General features: G+C 50.0%; 1 protein-coding gene across 2 annotated transcripts; it reads right to left on the bottom strand.

Moving 5' to 3' along the window:
• Positions 1–12,372: 12,372 nt before the first annotated feature.
• DOK2 (docking protein 2) lies at positions 12,373–16,035 on the bottom strand (the record flags this gene model as incomplete). 2 transcript variants are annotated; one of them, XM_080709688.1, is made up of 5 exons in its annotated part: positions 12,373–12,981; positions 13,567–13,751; positions 14,451–14,538; positions 14,778–15,059; positions 15,964–16,035. In XM_080709688.1, 5 exons carry the CDS (start codon positions 16,033–16,035, stop codon positions 12,373–12,375), a joined length of 1,236 nt encoding a protein of 411 aa, XP_080565814.1. The 2 variants fall into 2 exon arrangements, with proteins under 2 accessions (XP_080565814.1, XP_080565815.1); XM_080709689.1 differs by lacking the exon at positions 14,778–15,059 and having other exon boundaries at positions 15,964–16,026.
• Between the last annotated feature and the right edge of the window lie 5,349 nt (positions 16,036–21,384).

Genomic DNA, 21,384 nt, shown 5'->3' with positions numbered 1-21,384 from the left:
GCACAGAACCTCACTAAGTTGCATAGAAATTCCCTAAGTTGCTGAGGCTGACTCCAGACCTGAAATCTTCCTGTCTTAGCCTCCCAAGTACTGGGATTCTAGGCATGGACCACCACACCCAGCTTCATTTGAATTTTCAAAGAAGCTAGGAACTAGGGGAGTATACTAGCTCGGGAGTAGAATGCATGCTGACCCTGGGTTCAACCCCAGCACCTCAAAAAAAAAAAAGAGGCCTACTAGAAAAGACTGGAGCAAACTCCAATGCAAATGGTGCTGTTTTTGGCATCCATGGGGAGAAGTTTCTGAATGGGCCATCCTCCAGGCACCACAAATCATTGCCCATTGAAAAGCACCTGTGTCCTCCTTGCCCCCAAAGAAGTGGGTTTTGTTTATTCTTTCAGCCAATAAATAGTTACTTGTGCCAGACATTACGTTTTGAGATTCCTTTTTGCTTTTTATTTTGTTTTTGTTTTTGCAGTACTAGGGATTGAACCCAGGGGCATTCTACCTCTGAGATACACCCCCAGCCCTATTTTTTTATTTTGAAACAGGACCTCACTAAATCGCAGGGGACCTCACTAAGTAGCTGAGGCCGGCCACGAGCCTGTGATTCTCCTGTCTCAGCCTCCCAAGTACTGGGATTACAAGCTTGCGCCACCATGTCCAGCTCAGCCATTACATTTTGAGTGACATACAGGTAAAGAACCAATCCTGCCAGTAGACAGCTTCAGACCACTGGGAAAGATGGCAAACTTCCTTCACAATGCTCCCTGAGCTCCTCTCTGCCTACCTCCTCCCCAGCCTCCTCCTCTCAAAACTCTGAATACCCCCAGAGCTCCTGCTGCTGCCTGCAGGGCAGTGGCCAGGGGTCTGTTCTGGTCATGCCAGTGGACTCCTGGGTGCTCCTGCCCAGCAAGAGGCCTGCTGCCTGGCCCTGATGTACCAGCTGCCAGGCCAGGAGCACACTCAGCGGCTACATGAAAGGCAGACTCTGCTCTGTGGCTGCCTGTCCTCCAGCCATGCCTCAAGCCAAAGGTCTAGTCTGTGAAGCAGCTTCCTTCTCCTGCTCTCTCACTTCACACAGAAGAGACCACAGGAGCGTGGCTTCGCCCCAGCGAGGAGCCCCAGCCAGCCGCTGAAAGCAAAAGCCACTAATGTGGTGGCCCCTCATCGTGAACTTCCTATCGAACCCCACCTCTCCTTTCCTACCCAGTCCTCTCACCTCCACAAAGCCCATGACCGCCCTGTAAGGATAAGTGATCCTGGTGGATAGCACCAGGATCATTGCCTCGCCGTCTCAGGAGCTGCTGGAAGGCCAAATGAGACTGCGGATAATATCAGAGTTCTGCGTCTGCTGGGCACCGCTCTAGGAACGTTGCGTTCATTCACTCCTTTCGTCCTTACCTCAAGGCCCCAAGAAACACGTGATGATCATCTCTACTTTCCACATGCCGAAACAGATGCAGGTGCCCAACCACACACAGCTGGCAAGTAGCCGAAGCAGAACTTGAACCCAGAGAGTCAGGCTGCAGCCTGTGTGCCCAACCCACGACGCTAAGCTGCCGGAAGCCGTTTGCAAAAAGAAAAACAGAAAGAAAGAAATGCTGTGCAGATTCAAGGGCACTCTTATCCAAGCACTGCAGCCTTCTCGGGGGCAGGCCTCAACTCCATCCCAGCCACCCCTCTCTGATCAGACTCGCAGATGCACAAAGCTGACCCCACCCTGGGTACAGGTCTCAGAGTCAGCTCTGGAACTCTAGCTCCCACAAATCTATCAGAATCCCCTGCTCCCCCATCCATTCCCCTGTCGACCAGCCACCCCTGGTCCAGGGATCTAGGAGATAGTGTCAAGAAGAGCGTTCCAGAGATGGGAAGTGGAGAGCAGTCTGACCAGAGCCTGGAGATTGATGGGCTCTGTTCTGTGCCGGCCAGCAGAGGATCGCAGCCCAGCAGTGATGTACAGCCGCCTGCCAAGGGGGAAGCCAGCCTGATGCCTAATCGGATCAGACACCCCTGCCAGGTCCCCTCATTCCTCCACCTCCTCCTCCTAATTCACTGACCCTCCTTGCTTCCCAGCCCCGCCCTGCCTGAGGCCTCCAGCTGCCCCAGTTGATTTTATAAATGGCCCTTGCAGGAGGTGGGCACCTTGGCTAATTGAATCAGCGCCCAAGAGGCAGAAGGCAGGAGGCTGGTTAGCATCAAGGCTGAAAGGTGGTGGCAGCCACAGCTCCAATATAGTAGTGGGGAGGAGCCTAAGCGATCAGAGGCCCAGCCAAGCCGGGCCTTTGTAAATGCTGAAGCTCCGGGGGAAGCTCATGAGGGCTGGGGGAGTTGGCCACCCCCATGTGAGCATGTGAGCATGTGAGCATGTGAACAAGTTCACACACACACACACACACACACACACACACACACACACACAGAGCTAGCACACTCCAGTAAAAGAAAATACAAGCAGACACAAGAGGGGCAGAGAAGGATAGAAATAGAAAGAATGATAAAGTATGCTTGTGGGTGCACATAGCAGTCCATGAATCGATGTGCACATCCCTGTGCTGGGCAGCTGTCATGAAGCCATCCTTATGCCCTGATGGCCCCTCTGCATAACACTGTCATGACCTCACAATGACTTGTTCAACGACAGGCTGCATACAGATCTTATGGGACAGATACCATAAGATAAAACAGAGCTGAAAAAGCACTATCGCCTGGTATTTTTTACTGTTCCTTTCTATGTTTAGAAACATTAGATACACAAATACCATTGTGTTACAAGCACCTACAGTATTCAGTACAGAAATATGCTAAATACTGCAGCCTAAAAGGAATAGGCTAACACACACACACACACACACACACACACACACACCCCACATGTACGTATGCATACACATACTGGGTGTCGTAAGCTATACTACCTAGGCATGATGTCCATGTGAGGAAAGCACCTAGTGACCAGTGTCTCAGAATCTGTCCTCACTGCTAAGCAACACATGAGTCTAGTTAGCAAATAAAACAACCAGTTTATAGGTATCCTGGCCACAACTAAGCTTCTCATGGGATCAACAGCTGCCAGGCAGCAGATCCTGGAGCCAGGTAGCCCTGACTGGGTGGAAATGTCACATGACCTTCCTTTGCTGGTGGTTTCGGGGCTGGTGTGGCTGGGAATCCTGACGCATGCCTGTAATCTCAGTACCTGGGAGGCTGAGACAAGAGGATTGCAGGTTCGAAGGCAGCCTCAGCAACGTAGTGAGACTCTCTACAAAGGTCTGGGGGTGTCGCTCAGAGGTAGAATGCTCCTAGGTTCAACTCCAAGTAACAAAGCAAAACAAGAAGCCTGGCCTATTTCCTTCCCATGAATTTGTCTCTGCCAACCTGGGTGGCTCTTCCAAGAGGCCTCTCTCCCCCGTGTCTGTCTGAGAAGGGCAATCTCTCAAGCCGGCCCTCTCATCGATGCATTTAGTGAGCACCTTTGAGCTGCGGTGTGGGCCCACAAGGTGGGGCAGGGTCTGTGGAGCTCCCCGTGCGGCTGACCATAGGGGATGTTCAGCCTCATGTGCCAAGAGACAGCCGTGCAGTTGAGGCAAGCCGCGGTGGTGCCCACAGTCCTCTGCTCCATCACAGCACAGACCTGCTACATCCATCACCCGAGAGGGTCTCTGGCTCCAGATCAGCGTTTCCTCAACAACCAGCTCAAAGACTTTCATTCCCCTCCCAACTTCCCTAAACGGCCCACTTCCCCTGCCCGCCAGCCCTCGCCCCACCTTTCCCCAGTGGCCCACCACTTCCGCTTCTGAGGCTACACCAGCCTCAGGGTGGAAGAACCCAGAAGCCCCTGGATCCTGAAGGTGAGAAAAGGGACAGTGTTCGGTTCAGCGTCCCTCGACTCTTGAAGATGGGGCCACACCCCCCAGAGTGCGATTTTGAGGGTCTGAAGGAGCAGGCTCTCACCGGCAGACTCCTCACACTGCCCCCAAGCCCCTCAGCAATACCCTTCCTATGGGTTCCAGCCCCCTGACAACCTGGCACTGCTAGCCCCCAGTGGCCTTTTCCACAGGCCAACACTGCCCCCTGCTGGGAAGCTCCAGGATGGTCGCCTCAGGTGTCACCCGAGAACGTTAAACACGCAATCTCTTTTGCCTGAGATGCCCCACTCCCACCCCTGCCTGAAGAGGGGAGAGATTCTCCTCCTCAGAGGCCTGCTTGGATGTTGAGGCTGGGGTTGGATGCTTATAGGCTGAGACACAAGGAGCAGCAAGGCCCTGTCCACTCTCTCCTGCCTACTCACCTGTTGCTCAGATTCCTTCAACAAGGGGCAAAGCCACAATGCAGAACAAAACTCAGTCTGTGTGTCAGTCTGTGTGTCTGTGGCTCCCTCCCTTCCCCAGCTCCAGGCCTGTTCTAGCTGGATGTGTTACCACGGCCTTAACTTCAGCAAGGCAGGAACAGTGTTTGCTTTGTTTCCAAAACCTACCTCCCATGAAACCTTCGTTTTGGTACACGTCCAACAGGACTTCCCCTCTGCAGGAACTATCTCTGTAACACCTTGGTTTTTTTCAATGTTTGGTTTGATTCGGGGCCGTACTAGGGATTGAAACCAGGGTCACTCTACTACTGAGCTAAATCTCCAGCCTTTTTTTTTTAAAAAACAGGATTTCTCAAAGTTGCCCAGGCTGACCTCAAACTTGCAATCCTCTTGCCTCAGTTTACCATGTGGCTAGGATTGTAGGTGTGCACCACAATACCCAGGTCTGTAACACCTTTTTTGTTTTTGTTTTTTGTTTGTGTTTGTGTTTTCATAGTACTGGTGATTGAATTCAGGGGAATTCTACCTCTACACTCGCAACACCTTTTATTTTTTTTATTTATTTATTTATTTATTTATTTATTTTTTTGGTGGTACTGGGGTTCCAGGAAGCCCTTCTACCTCCGGGCTACACTCCCAGACCTATTTTTATATTTTTATTTAGAAACAGGGTCTCCTAAACCAGCGCGGGCGGCTGGCTTCGAACCTGCGCGATCCTCCTGTCTCCGCCTCCCAAGCGCGGGGATTACAAGCGTGCGCCACCACGCCCGGCGCTTATTTTCTATTTTGAAACAGGGTCTCCCTAAGTTTCCAAGAGCCTCACTAAGTTGCTGAAGCTGGCTTTGAACCTGAGATCCTCCTGTCTCAGCCTCCCAAGTACTAGGATTATAAGCATGCCACTACTAGCTGATGCTTCTTCTTCTTCTTCTTCTTCTTCTTCTTCTTCTTCTTCTTCTTCTTCTTCTCCTTCTTCTTCTTTTCTTCATACTGGGGATGGAACCCAGGGTCATTCTACCTCTGAGCTACACCCCCAACCCTATTTTTTATTCTTTATTTTGAAACAGGGTCTCACTGAGTTGCAAAGGGTCTCACTAATTAGCTGAGCCTGGCTGAGAACTGCAATCCACCTGTCTCAGTCCCCCAAATGCTAGGATTACAAGTGTGCGTCACCACACCTGGCTCCTGGCTTCTACAACACCTTTGAATTACAGACTTTTATGAGTTTCTCCTTTCAGTTCAGCCTGTCGCCAATCCCCTCCCACCCTAAGTCCATCTTCCACTGGACTGTTCTGAATATTGCCCTAAATTTCTGCTCCTATGAGACTCCCTGTTTATTCTTGGCATTCTTTCTTCCTCTCTGTTTAGGTGTGAGTTCTCCTTGATGTGATCGTAATCTTCCTTCCCACCTGCAAATGTTCCTCCACCAACCATGGAGATATGTCTGGTAAACCCATCAACCAAAACTATCATAAGTCAAAAATGTCACTCATACAAGCTGAGCATGGCAATGCATGCCTGTGATCCCAGTACTTGGGAGGCTGGGGAAGGAGGATCAAAGGTTCAGGGAATAGCCTCAGCAACTTAGCAGGATTCTCAGCAAAATAGACCCTGTTTCAAAAAAATAATAAAGTAGGTTTGGAGGTATAGATTAGAGGTAATTACTCCTGGGTTCAATCCCCAGTACCAAAAAACAAAACAAAAATGCCACTAACATGTATGGAGAAAGAGGAAGGGGAGCGGGGTGGGATACTGTTTTGGTCAAATATAGAATGTCCCCTGAAGAGTTCAGGGTTGCTATAGTTACATGATGAGGGCTGTAATCTCATCGTGCATTAATCTATTATAATGGGTTTGTCTGGGTTGTAACTTAGGTAGGTAGGGTGTGGATGGAGAAGGCAGGTTCCTGGGGTTTGGCCTTGAAGATGCTCAGCTTGTATGAGTGACATTTTTGTCTTTGAATCCTTTTGCCTGCTTTCTTCTCTTCGTCCCTCTCTGGCCTTAATGATGTGAGGAGCAGGAGAAAAGCCCATGTGCTCTTCCTTTCTCTGCTTCCCACCACACACCCTGAATAGACTGAATCCCGACTCTCAAAAACAAGCTGTAAGCAAATAAACCCTCTTTCCTCTAAATTGTGAAGTGAGTTGCTTTGAATTATAGCAGTGACTGAGACAGAAATTAGTACCAGAAAAGTGAGGTCACTGCTATGACTGTGTGTTTTGTGAGTCTTTGGGACTGGTTTGTGAGAGGAAATTGGAAGTGTCAGAATGTAGCTAGCAAGGCAGACAGTAGAGACTATGCTCAGGAGATTTTGGAGGGTGAAGAGGACTCCATAGGAAAATGAAGTAGAGGCCACATGTGTTACATTTTGGCAAAGAACTTATTGGCATTTTGCCCATATTTCCTGAAACTTTGTGTGAGGCTAAATTTAAAGATATGGACTGGTTAAACTGGCAAAAGAGATCTCAAAACAGCAAAATATCCAAACTGCATTATGGATATTACTGTCTGCATTCAGACAGTTGTACAATGAATTTCGGAAATCAAAAGCAAAGCAGAGATACTTTATAGACTTATAGTTTGGCCAAAAAGGCCTATGTAAAGCTGTGACCCAGAGAGATGGTGTCATCAAAGAAAATAAAAGGACTGATGGGAGGTTGAATGTTTTGCATAAGAACAAAGAAAGGAATGTGGTCAGGGCATTCAAGCTTAAGTGAGGAACCAAGAAAAGTAGCTGGCAGCAGCCAGTATTGAAAAAGGCCCAGTGGCAGTGATTGGAGAGGGCATGACTACCTTTCCCGCTGGTGGTTGATTTGGCTGCTCACATAATGCTTGCTTTGCTGGAGAAAAAAAAAAAAAGACAGGTCATGAAGTCTTTCCCCAAGAGTTCAAAGGAAGTTCAGGGGAGCCAGGCAACATGTGGCAGGGTCAGAATCCCTGCAAGCAGGACGAAATGGAGAAATATGTGAAGCTGTAAAGATGAAGGCAAAGTTGCAAGAAAAAGCCTCAAGATTTAGAAATGCCAGAAATGTACAACTGTGAGGAAAGGCTGCAAGGCGCAAGCTATGGAGCCAGGCTGGAAAGCCAGTACGACATCCATTGCAATCAACCAGGTCACAGAGGCAGAGCTGCCAAGTCCCCTTGGAGAGCGCATCTCACCACCATGTGCCCCGGACGCCAGCAATGAAGCTGCAGGATCAAATGCTTGCCCTGCTGGATTTCAATACTTTTGGTCTAATTCCTTCTTTCCATGGCCTTATTCCTCCCTTTTGGAATTCAAATGTTTACTCTTTGCTATTATACATTAGATATGTGTGACTTGCTTTGTTTTTTGTTTGTTTGCTTGCTTGTTTGTTTTTGTGGTACAGGGATTGAACTCAAGGGCATTCTACCTCCAAGCTACATCCCCAGCTCTATTTTTTTTTAAACAGGGTCTTACTAGTTGTAGAGGGCCTCACTAAGTAGCTGAGGCTGGCCATGAACCAGGGACATAGCCAAGAGTCTACCTTAAGTCTCAGAGAAGACTTGGGACTTTGAACTTTTGAAGTATGCTGGAACTCTTAAGACTTTGGGAACTTTTGGAGTTGGAATAAAGACTTTTTGCATTCTGAACTGGGCATGGGCTTTTCAGGGGCCAAGGGAAGAATGTAATGGTCAGATATAGAAGAGTCATATATAAGAATGGTCAAATATAAAGAGTTCAGGGTTAACATAGCTAAGTCATGAGAGCTGTGATCTCATCAGTAACCTAGGCAGGTAGGGTGTGGCTGGAGAAGGGGAACCTTGGGGGCATGGCCATGGGAGATTGTGTTTGTGTCTTTGAATCTCCTTTCTTATTTATTTGCTTGGCACTTCCTCTGTTTCCAGGCTCCATGATGTAAAGAGCACACACCCCCATCTCCACTTTCTACCACCATACCCTGAGATCCACATATGCCAGTCTCACATGGACTGAACGCTGAATCCCAAAGAAAAACTGTGAGCCAATAAATATTTCTTCCTCTAAGTTGTGTAGTCAGGTACTTTGGTTTATAACAGTGAGAATGTTTACCAAGACAGATATTTAGGGAAATACGCCAAGAGACATGTGCAAGTATTTATGTAACACTTTGGATCTCACAATGATGTACAATTATAATGCATCAATAAAAATAAAAAATAAAATAAGAGCCGGACATAGTGGTCCACACTTGTAATCCTAGCATTTGGGAGGCTGAGACTGAAGGATCGCAGGTTCAAAGCCAGACTCAGCTACTTAGTGAGGCTCTCAGAAACTTAGTGAGACCCTGTTTCCAAATAGAGTATAATATGGGTCTGGGAGCATAGCCCAGAGGTAGAAAAGCCCCTGGGTTCCACCCTCACCACACACACACAAAAAAAAAAAAAAAATACAAGAAAATAAAATAAAACATAAAAATAGTCAAAAGTGCATTTAATACACCTAACCTGCCAACTGATCACAGGGCTGACTAGGAATTGAGACTCACTGCCCCGACCAGCACTGATTGAGGGAATCAAGCCAAAAACACTAGCTAGCGAAAATATCAAAATTCAAGAAAGCATGGTTTCTATTGAATGTGTGCTGCTTTTGCACCATCATAAAATAAAAACAATGGGAAGTCAGGAACTGCCTGTAGATTGCCGTGTCTTCCCTCCTCTCTGAACACCTACTTCTTTTTCCTACCTACCCTACAGCTTCATTCATGTTCTTATTACCCAGAATGTGCAGCTCATGCCCATCAAACACCTCCCCACTTGTAAGATCCACCTTAAACACCACCTTTGATGTGAAGGCTTTCTCCGTCTCTCAAATCTCAAGTTACCTCCTCTGAAGCTCGGGGCCTTCTTTTCCCTCTTGTGGCGCTCACATCTCCCTCTCAGGACAGACAGCTGAGCAGCTTGCAGCCAGAGCTGTCTATACCACCATCACCACCACGCGTGCACACACACATACACTCACACAGACACGCTCACACAGACACTCCATAATATTGGCTGGCTAAGCTTATATCAGAAATGTATGAACATTCTTTTCTGCAAAAGAATGAGAGGAGAGACCACAAGAACACAGCCTGTGGGAAAATGGGGTACCAGGGAATCTAGGGGTCCCAAGAACCTAGAGAGAATTATAGACCTGGAAGAAGAGCTCTGGTTCCCATGCAGTTCAAACCCCTCATGTTGAGGTAGGAGAGCAATGAAATAAATAGATAGAAAGGAGATATAAAGAACAAGGAAAATCTAACTTTATTTATTTATTTATTTATTTATTTATTTATTTATGGCACTGGGGATTGAACCCAGGGGCATTCTACCTCTGAGCTACCCCTCCAGTCCTTTTTACTTTTTGTTTTGAAACGGAGTCTTTTGTCAGAAGCAAATTTTTTATGGCGTCGTTAAAAAAGAAAAAAAGACACATATTTGAAATTTTACTTTTTTGTGTGTGGTATTGGGGTTCCTGGAAGCCCTTCTACCTCCAGGTTACACTCCCAGACCTATTTTATATTTTTATTGGGAAACAGGGTCTCTTAAGTCAGCGTGGCTGGCTTCGAACCTACTCCTATCTCCGCCTCCTAAACGCGGGGGTTACAAGCGTGTTCCACCACGCTCGACCTGAATTTTACTATTTGCAAAAAGGGATGGAGGAAACTTACCGGGCTTTTTATTTTCAGCCGGGGGGGGGGGGGTGTCTATGCTGTGCTCCTATTGGTGGGAACAGAGACACTCACAATCTTTATACCATTGGCTGAAGGGGATGCCGGGGGAGGGACTGGCACTCACAATTTCCAGAAAATGTAATCTTTACAAAAATGCAAACACACAGCCGGGTTGGGCTGTGGTGGCACACGCTTGTAATTCCCCCTCCTGGGAGGCTGAGACAGAAGGATTGCACAAATTCGAACCCAGCCTCTGCTGGCTTACGAGACCCTGTTTCCAAATGAAAAATATAAAATAGGTCTGGGAGTGTAGCCCGGAGGCAGAAGGTCCCTGGGTTCCATCCCCAGTACCACCAAAAAAAATAAAAAAAAATACAAGCACACATAAGGTTACACAATGGCGGTTTACACAATGGAGCCCAAGTCAAGCTATGCCTTTGACGGAAAAGATATAAATTGTTTCTCACACTCTCTAGGTTGCTGAGACTCACTCTCTTGCTGTGGCTGGTCTCGAACCTGTAATCCTCCTGTCTCAGCCTCCCAAGTATAGTGATATAGAAGCCTGAGACAAGGCTGCTGACACCCAAAAGTTTCTATTGACTATGCTCAGGAAGGTATCTATTGATCAGACAACAGGGGTCCACACAAAAGAGGAACCTCCTTAGGCAATGTTGGCTGTCCTTCAACAGTTTAACAAAATGGACATGCCTGTCCTGATAAAACCATGACGGTCAGGACCTAGAGGTTGATGTAACACCCTAAATTATGTGACTACCAGACTGAGGGCATCCTCACAAACCTCCTCCTGCCCACCCTCACAAAAGTCCCCTATAAAAAGAGCCATGTACTCCCGAGGGGCCTCCCTCACTTGGGGGAATGGCCTGCATTCTCCCTCAAATGTGCATTTTCTACTTTCCAAAATAAATCTCTGACTGACACGTGCTGAAATTCTTTTCTGTCATGTAAGTCAGGACCCAGCCAATCCTGAGTTGAGAAATAACCCTTCTGCTGTGACAAGGTGACACACCAGGCAAGCCCTGGGGAGAAAAGGGACTAGCTAGGGCCACAGAGTGGAAGAGCCCCCTTCCTAGTGCCAAAGAGGCTCAATAAATCCCAATCCTTTTTTTTCTTGCAGTCCAGCTTTCCCACCAATGCCAACACATCTCCCACCATTTTTCTGCTTCTGGACCTATTCTAGCAAAGGGTGGCCATGTTTGAACATTGCTCTGGTTTTGATGTGTCCCTCGGATTTCCTGTGCTGAAAACTTAATCCCTAAATTCCTATGTTAATATATTTGAGATGGGGTGACTAGGTCAAAGAGCTCAGCCTTCAAGACTGCATTAAGCCATTCATGGATTAATGGGCTATCAGGGGAGTACTCTATCATCAAAATGAGCATTCTGGCTGGATTGCTCTTCATCTGGCCATGTTTGTTACAATGCAATAAAGCAGTCCCTGGCCAGAGACTGAGCAGATACAAGCACCATGTTCTCAGACTCTAAGCATCCTGAACCTTGAGCTAAATAAACCTCTTGTCTTTATAAAGCACTCAGTCTGTGGCATTCCATTATACCAACAGAAAACAGACTAAAACAAGAAAGGTCTTTCTCAGTGTGCCCCGAATTCTATGGGCCTCTGCCCCAGCGGACAGATGCTTGGGGCCCCATGGAGGCCTCAGAACACCTTGCAGCTGAGCACGGTGTTCAAGTGATATCTAACCCACCCCACCCTCAGCACTCACACCACACAGAAATAACTCAGAAACATTTTAATGCCATAGAAAAATCTGAAACCTGCAGAAAGCTGCAGCCATCCTCATGGGTGTCTGGAACCAGGGCTATCCCGGGAAGGGGACATCAAGGGGCAGGAGGCCTACACAAGCCAGGGCAATTTGTAGACAGTATTTTGTCCTCTCCCCTAAATGACCCAAGTTCCCTTTGGGCTTCAGGAAAGAAAGGAGGAAGTGGAAAAGAGTAGGAGGAGGGTGGGTCTCGCGGGGCACTCTTCCTGATCTGGGCTATTGACTCACTCAGCAGGGTGTGGGAGGGACCAGCATCCGGCCAAGCCTGGGACTCCAGAGGCAGAAGCTTGGTCATAGTGGCCAAGGAGACTCATGGGCAGAAGCTAGAAGGGGAGGCAGGCTTTCCCCTCCTCTGCAACCTCTAACCAACCCACACAGGTGACCTTTGCTCAGCAACCCCATTATTACAAGCCTTTTTTGGGGGAGAATGGGGGTACTGAGGATTGAACCCAGGGCCATTCTACCTCTGACCTATACCCCCACCCCACCACCACCCTTTTATTTTGAAACAGGGCCTCACTGAGTTGCTGAGACTAGTCTCAAGTCTGAACTTGTGATCCTTCTATCTCAGCCTACCAAACACTGAGATTACAGATGTACACCAGCCGCCCAGCTACTTCGGGTTTTTCTTAAGTACAACATTGTCATACTCGGTTTCCTGTGGCCAGCCACAGACAGAGAAGTCCTGCTGGGGGGCGCCGGGACCCCCTTCGGTAGTTACCTTCCTTCTCCACCCCTCACCCCGGGGCTCCTGTGGGCTGTCATACAGAGACAAGGAGGCCACGCCCTCAGGCTCATCATATATGTGGTCAGCCCGAGGGGCCGTGGGTTCTTGGATGCTGTGGTACAGAGGATCGGCCGGGAGTGGGAGAGGGCCTGCCCGAATGCCCCGGAAGTTCTTCTCTAGGGCACGGGCCACAGCATCAAAGGGCACCGCGTACTCCCCCTCGGGGCCTGTGGGGGGTGCCCGGGTGCTGGGCGAAGGTGGTGGCAGCGAGTCATGGGGCCGGGAGTAGGGGCTCTCGGGCCGGGGCAGTGCCGGGGGCATTGTGGACACTGCAGCTGGTGGGGGCGGGGGCGGGGGCCCTGGAGGGGCTGCGTTCTTCTGGGCAGCGATGGCCTCTTCCAGGGCCAAGAAGATCTCGTTGCCTTGGCGAGTTTCAAACTCAAAGCTGCCCTCTCCAGAGACACAGCGCCGGCCAGCCTCAAAGGAGAACATCACCTGGGGATAGAGGGAAAGGAGGTTACCGGTGGCCACAGGGCAGTGCGCTTGGCCTGGACCCCCAGCGGGGACCTGTGGCCCTGGCTTCTCAGTCCAGGAACCACCCCAGCCTTCCTCCCTCCAGAGTCTGGGTTCCTCTTCCCTTCACTTCTTTCCTGATAAGCAAGGACTTCCCTGTCACCAGTCCCTTCATCTCTCCCTCTCCCTTCAAGCATGGAACTGGGCAAATAGTTTACCCTCAGGAAACCTCTAACTTCTCCCTGCTTCTCCTCCTTCCCTTCCTCCCCCACAAATGCTGTCTCCTTCTGACCTCCCTGGCTTTCACTTTTCCCTCCTGGGTTATCTCTCTACCATCTCTACTGTTTTACTGTTTTGCAGATCTTCCTGCATTCCCTCTCTCCCTTCTTCCTTTCCTCCTCCTCCCTCCTTCCTCCTCCTCCCTCCTCCTTCCTCCTCCTCCCTCCTCCTCCTCATTTGCCCATTTCCTCCCATCTACTCTTCATGCCCCTCTGCCCTTCCCTAACCACCTCCCTTTCTTCTCTACCCATCCTCTCCCAACCTGCCCCAGCTCAGCCCCTCACTCACCTTGTCCCTCCCAAAGCGTCGCAGAAACCTGTAGGGCCAGTCGTACAGCTGGGCGCCTGGCTCAGGGCCGTCCCACAGCTCCAGGGCATTGGCCGCAGCCCGGAGAGTATAGGATCCTCGGAGCCCACACCGCTCACTGGCTTCTGTGGGTCTCATGATCACAGCAAATTCCTTGCAGGTGACCCCTGGGGACGAGAGGAGAGAGAAGGCAGCTAATGGTAAACAGCTGTCCTCCACGCTTCCCTGTTCTAAATGAGTAGTCCAGGTCTCTAGGAAAGCCACCATCCCTGTGCCCTAACCCCAGCTGAAGGCTCCACACCTGCCTCCAACCTGGCCGGAACCCTTCTTGTCATAGCCACAGCCGAGGGGGCGGGGGGGGGGGGCTGAACCGGCCTCTGCTGTCATAGCTGCAGGTGAAGCCTGGCCATGCCCCTACACTGTGCTGGGGGGGGGGGGCAGCTTAGATAAACTATAGGAACAGTTTCTCCAGTGTCCCCCAGCTCCCCACAGCCCCAGTCCAGAGGGCACAGAGACAAGGAGGAAGAGACCGCCTTCTCAACAGAGAGCTCCCTAGCCACCGGACAAGCCCAGAGAGAATGCAGTTTCTTTTTCAGACCATCGCTCAGCTCCCAGCAAATATCCTGACCTAGGTCTCCAGCCTTGCCCACCAGCAGCGGCCAAGCAAGACAGAGTGAGCCAGGGGAGACATTGAAGGCGGGCCAGGCTCCCCACCTCCTGCAGTACCCAGAAGCCAGCAGGAAAGGCTGATAAGGGGGCCTGCCGGTGCAAGGCAACCACAAAGCAGGAAGACTTGGCGGGCTGACAGCCACCACACCTCCTCTCACCCACACCCGGGGACAGCACCCTGCAGCCCTGCCCCTCACCTGTGGATGAGCTGCTGTACAGTTCATTCTCCTCCATGCAGGGCCAGCTGCTCTTCCCCTCTGGCCCAGAGGACTCCTTCCTCTGTCCCTGGGAAGGAGGTTCCAGGTGTGGCCACCAGCACCCATCCCAAGGCCCCCTCCAGGTCCAGTTCTTGTTCAGGGCATACCCAGTGTGCTGGTTTAGTCTGCCTTCTGGATTGGGGTCTTCTCCACCAAGATAGTGCCCCCAATCCTGACCTTGACTCGTCTACTATCTGCTCACAGGATGTATCTACCGCTTCCTCCCGTGTCTGCCCATTCCCCTCTCTGCAGCCCTGGAAGACTCACGGGGAAGGCCAGGAAGCAGATGGCCTGTATCCAGTCACTGCGCTCTGCAGTGGGGGCTGCCAGCAGGTACAGGCGCTCCTTAGTTTCCAGGATGAAGGCGCTGGTGTCCCGGGGGCTGCTGGCCTCGCTGCCCACCTCAGCCACCCGCAGGCAGTCGCTGAGGCGGATAACCCTCCTGGCGGCCTCTCCCCGACGAGACTTCTCAGGGCCCTCCTGGAGCTCCAGCCGCGCCAGGGCACAGCCCGACTCTCCATACAGCACAGCTACAAACCGGCGCCACTTCTGAACCCAGGCATGGGAGGTCGAGGTGGAGAGGAAGCCACCCAGAGATGGAGATGGTAACCAAAGGAGAGAAGAGGAACCGTGGGAGAGGGACAGGGGGGAACTTGGAGATGGGGGGGGAGAGGTAACATTCACCAGAGAGCTGGGAGCCACAGGAAATAACCATCGGAATCAGAAAGCAGGACATCGGCCTCAAGCCACCGAGAGAGAGGCCTGCCAGACGAACAGGGACTGCAGAGAGAAGCAGCAGAGGAATGAACCCCATTGCAGCACGCAGGGAAGGCACTGTCTGGGGAGGAAAGACCTGAGTCACAGAAGCCCAGAGACGGAAGGAGGAGGGCGGCGAGGCCCTGGCACTGTGTGGGAATCGTGAGGAAGGACCTAGCTCCAGGAGCTTCCCACCACCCTCCTGGACTTTCCACCCCACTGCTTGACAGGTTGGATAATGAAAGGGGGAGAGAGAGGCGTGTATGTCAGGGTGTGGGTCAGCAGAGGAAAAGGACTTCCTCATTTGAGAAGGCCAGGGAAGGAGGAGGAGTTTGGACAAATGGGGGCCCCGGGGCCCTAGCCCAAGCTTTATGCCAGGATACTCCACCTAGGTGTGGGAGGGGGAGGAACCACCACTGTTCCCCTGAATTGTCCCCTCACTTAGTCCCCATGAGAAGTCAACACAGCAAGAGATTCGCCTGTGCCCCCCCCCCAGCCCTCAGCCACGAGCACAACTTGGGGACTGGTTTGAGGCCTGGTTTGGGAGACAAGGGTCAAGCAAGGAAGGGGCCCTTCCAAGTAGAGCTCCCATCTAACTCGGGGGACACGAGGGTTTGAGGCTATTAAATTTCCCTCCACCCCCGGAATTTCTAGCAGCTCCTTAGGCTGCTCTGCCCAGCTCCAGCTCAGCTCCTACCTTGCCAAAAGTCTGCTGCTGCTGAAGGTGTAGAATGCCCTGCTTCACAGCCGCCGCCTCCATCCTGACCATGGCCGCCCGGCACCAGCTCTGTCCCGCTGCCGCTCCCACCCGCGCTCTCTCCTCTCTTCTCGGCCCGTGTTCCCCCTTCTCTCAAGTTCATTTCCTCTCTGCCTAGAGTTTTCTGCACTATTCTAGTCTGCTTGATGATGATAGGCTGATAGGCCCTGTGGTTTCTTGCTCTGTGTGTGTGTGTATGTGTGTTCTTTTTTGTTGTTTTGTTTTGTTTTGATGAGTAAGTTTCAAGCTCAAACTTCCTGCATTTCCAGTGAATGACACAGTTTCCAAAAGGCCAAATTCTAGCTCTGCGCTGAGCAGCAACTCAGGTAAAGAAGCTGGGATGGAGTCTGGCTGGTCCACGGGAACAGAGACCCAGAAACCAAATTAGACTGAAGGCCCCAGGCCCAGACTGAGTACTGAGCTGACAGAGCAGGAAGAGACCTTAGGAATCAACCACCACGGCCTTCTCACTGCAACGGGAGGAAACCGAGACGTGAAAGATCTGAGGAACTCCTTCACGGCCACCAAACCAGAACCCAGGTCGCTCAACCGAGCTAAGAGCTGAACCACACACACAGCACTACAAAGACACATGAATGCCCACACGGGCACCCTAGCCACATACTGTACACACACAGTGCTTATATAACTGGGCCCATCCTCTACCACAGGGGTTCCGCTGCCCTGGTGAGGACAGCAAAGCTGTGCAAAACTCAGGCCTTCAGCTGCATATACCACACACGCACACACACACACACACACACACACGCGCGCGCACGCACACACGCACCTGTTCCACTATGTGGAAACATTTCCTGCCCACCAACAACACACACCACTTCTGGGAAGATTCTAGAAACATGGATATCCCCTCTGGAGAAAGGACTTACTCTACAGGTACATCTCAGCTGTTGGCTTTCACTCTTCCTAGCTCTCATGAGCACCAGAAGGACACTTAGGTTTCATCTGGAACTTAAGTTACGAAGCTTCCTAGCTGCCGGAGCTCCCAGATGCACTCTTTCACCAGCAGACTCTCCGGTGAGGAAGGCCAGGCACTAGCACATTTCTTTGCATTTTGCCCGAGGTCACAAGGCTGGGGCTGGCATGGGGAGAGTAGAGCCCAGGGCTACTGAGTTCTACTACAGTGTTGGGCCAGGCCCCGAAATGAAACCCAGACTCCATGCAAGAAGACACATTGCTCTGGGGAAAGCCAAGCTCCACGGAGAAATTACCGTAGAGCCAGATGGCTTGAAGAGGCAATCTGGATAGAAGCACTGTACAAAATTGTCGGGGGAAACTGAGAATTCGATGAACACTCCTGGGGTCAGCCCCGTAGCAGTGCTTATATAATTGGGCGCATTTCCGCTCCCACAGGTTCCGTTGCCCTGGTGAGGAGAGCAAAGCTGTACATAGCTCAGGCCTCCAGCCGCACACACCATACGCCACGTACTAAACCAAAACAGCTCGAAAAAATGAATAAGATGGCTCTGGGGGCTGAGTCACTCCACCCCACGGCCCTCAGCCCCATCGCCGGAGTTTGAACCGGTGGACCCAAAGCCCAGAGGAGAACCTTGCATGCTGCCCTGAGAAAACTTATGTTGGAAAGAGGCTATCAGTACCCAAGTGGGTGTGGCCTACCTGTCTCTAGAGTCCCTAAGGGGAGTCAGTGCTGCCTGGAGGCTGTGAGGTCTATGGCTTCTAGAGTGAAAAGCATGCTTAGAGTCATCTTTAGGGCTGCCAGAATGGTGCCCTTCAAACTTTGATGTACAGATCTTGGTAAAAGTGGTGCGGTGGCATAAGACTGTAATGCCAGTCATATGGAAGGTTAAGACAGGAGGATGTTCGATTCAAGCGCAGCCTCAGCAACTCAGTGAGACTCTGAGCAATCTAGTGAGGCCCTATTTCTAAACAGCTATATATACTTATTTATATATGTTATATGTAAATGTGTATTTAGAGTATTTATGTATATATTCATATATACATATTTGGGGGGGTGTACTGGGGATTAAACACAGGGACACTCTACCTCTGAGCTACATCCCCAGCCCTTTTTATTGTTTTGAACAATAAAAACAGGTTCTAAGTTGCCAAGAGTCTCGCAACCTTGTTAAGGTTGCCCTCAAATCCGCAACACTCCTGTCTCAGCCTCCCAATACTGGGATTATAAGTGAGTGCCACCACACCTGGTCCAAAAATAATTTTTTAAAAAGAGGGTTTGTGGTGTAGCTTGGAGATAGAATGCCTCTGGGTTCAAGCCCCAGTACAAAAAAAAAATGCAGATTACAATGAAGTAGGTCTGGAGCGAGCCCTGAGGTGCTGATGCTGCTAGTGCATGGGCTAGACCGCACTCTGAGGAGCTAGGCAAGAGAGGATGTTCCTCCCACCTCCCAGGTCTCCTTCCCCAAAGGTCAACAGGTCATTTTCCACCCAGAACCACAGGAGGGCGCCCAAGTTTACCAGATTCCTTCGAAACTTTAAACCTGGAGGCCTGAGCCCCAGGGAATCCAGCTGCCCGTATCCCATCCCTGGCCCTTGGAAACCAGAAAAGTCCTCCTTCCATATACATTGTCTGAAGAACATAGCAGTAGTGTACAAGGGCAACACACCTGTCGTTGGTCAAGTACAACTTCATCTGGCTGGGCTTGTGGGCCCCTGAAGTGGGGGCCCCTGAAGTGTCTTGCTCAGGGGAATCCTGTTAGCAGGGACTGAGGTGTCACTTCTAGATGCAGCAGAGATGCACAGAGTTAGAGGACCTTAGGATGCCCAGGTACCAGAGATGGGAAGGAAACAGCATCACAGACACAGAAGATCCTCACGGTTTACATGGGGCGCAGGTACCTTTGGGGTAACCCTAGGCTTTTTTCTGCTTTCATTGGAAAGGAAGGGGCACCTTGAACCCCGTGTGCCTCAGTTATAAGCCACCGGGATCCTTTCCTTTACAATGGCTTCTCAGAAGGAGTGAGAAGAGACCATACCTCCAAGATATTTGTAATTTTTTGTTACTGTTCTCCCACAGTGACTAGCAACCAAATCTTTAACATAACAAGGTTTAAGCACCTTCCTTTGGGGGCAAGAGAGGAAGGACCAGAGGAGACTGCATCTGGGCAGATGTGTGGATTAGGTAACCCCAACGAGGTTATAGGTGAGGGCAGCTATCCAAGGGCAGCCTGGGGCACACAAGAAAGTAAGTATAGTGTGGGCAGAGAGGTGGTATGGGCCTCTGAAGGATGCTGCACTGGGCAAAGAAACAATGAGCAGGAATTCTTGACCATCTCATCCCTGCCTGGCCCACCCACATTGGTTCCTGAGTGTAGGAGGCAGAAAGAAAATACCAGTCTCTGAGCCAGGTGTGGTGGTGCACGCTTGGAATCCCAGTACTTGAGAGGCTGGGACAGGGGATCACATGTTAGAAGCCAGCGTGGGTAACTGAGCAAAGCCATTCCACAACCTAGTGAGAGTCTGTTTCCAAATAAGAAATAAAATCGGGCTAGGGATGGAGCTCAGAAGTAGAATGCCTCTGGGTTCAATCTCCAGTGTCTGTCTGTCTGTCTGTCTGTCTGTCTGTCTGTCTCTCTCTCTCTCTCTCTCTCTCTCTCTCTCTCTCACACACACACACACACACACACACACACACACACCAATCTAAGATTCATTCCTAACCCAATTCTTTCTCCATCAAGTGTATTCCTTGTCCCAGCTCAGTGGTCCTTCCTTATCTGCAGTTTCAGAAACCAGAGTCCAAAAATATTAAATGGAAAATTCCAGAAATAAACAATTTACAAATAAGTATTACAATGAACTGTTATAATTGTTCTATTTTGTTGTGCCTATGGTTATCAATCTCTTACTTGCCTACTTTATTTTTAGTGTGTGTGTGTGTGTTGCTGTTGGGGTTTGAACCCAGGGGCATTCTACCCTCCTAGCTATACTCCCAGCCACTATTTTATTTTTTATTTGGAAGCAGAATCTCATTAAGTTGCTGAGAGCCTTACTAAGTTGCTGAGGCTGGCCTCGAACCTGGGATCCTCCTGTTCCGGCCTCCCAAGTACTGGGATTACAAGTGTGTGCCATCACACCGACTGCTGTGCCCACTTAATAACTAAACTTTACCATACATAAGAAAAACACAACATATATTGGGTTCACTACTATCTGCAGTTTCAGGTGTCCACTGGAGGTCTTAGAATATATCCCCCTAAGAACCAGGCGTAGTGGCACAGGCTTGTAATCCCAGTATTTGGGAGGCTGAGACAGAAGGATTTCAGGTTCACAACCAGCCTCAAATACCTCAACTACTTAGTGAGGCACCTCTGCAACTTAGTGAGACCCTGTTTCAAAATAAAGAATAAAAAAATAGGGCTGGGGGGTGTATCTTAGAGGTAGAATGCCCCTGGGGGTTCAATCCCTAGTACCAGGAGGAGGAGGAGGAGGAGGAAGAGGAGGAGGAGGAGGAGGAGAGGTGGTGGTGGTAGTGGTAGAAGAAGTAGAAGTCATCTTCTGTGGATATAGGACTGTTTACTAAAAGAGAGAACCCAGTTTGGAAAACTGGACCTATAAAATAACACAATTGCAACTGCAAGAAAGCCAGAATGACCAGTCTTGTGAACAACAGGCTGCATAAAAGAGATGAAGTTCAGATTGTGTGACTTGTTGGGCCGTAGCAAAGTTTGGATTCCAAATGCAATGGGAAGCCACTTAAGGGTTTTACTGTATTTATTTATTTATTTATTTATTTATTTATTTCTTGGTGGTACTGGGGATGGAACCCTTCTACCTCCGGGCTACACTCCCAGACCTACTTTATATTTTATTTGGAAACAGGGTCTCTTAAACCAGCCGAAGCTGGCTTCAAACCTGCTCGATCCTCCTGTCTTAGCCTTCCAAGTGCGGGGATTATAAGCGTGGGCCACCACACCCGGCTCCACTTAAAGATTTTAATCAAATGATCTGTATTATTATTTTAATCTCTAACTGTATGGAAAACACCTTATCAAGAAGCAAGACAGGAAGCAGGGAAACTAGTTAGGAATCTAATACGGGAGCCAAGGAGAAATGTAATGGCAGCTTTGACCAGGTATTAGCAGCGGAGATAAAAAGAGGTAGCCAGACTGGGGCATATATTAGATACAGATTCGACAGGGCTTGCAAGTATTGGATGAGTGAAGGCTCCATTCTGAGAAGAGGAAGAGAAAGGGAGAAACACTTTTAAGGGAGTAGGGGGTGGGCAGAGATCAGGGCCTGGAAGCTGTGACCTCTATTAAATAGGTCAAGCAGGGAATCTAAAGATGGCCATTGCAATTGGTTAAAGTACTATAGAGCAACACAAGTCCAGGAAGCCTGTGACCCTACCACCCCTGC

Source organism: Muscardinus avellanarius (genome assembly GCF_963383645.1).
Source record: "Muscardinus avellanarius genome assembly, chromosome: 14".
NCBI classification, from domain to species: Eukaryota; Metazoa; Chordata; class Mammalia; order Rodentia; family Gliridae; genus Muscardinus; species Muscardinus avellanarius.
This window is presented reverse-complemented; position numbering and strand designations above follow the sequence as displayed.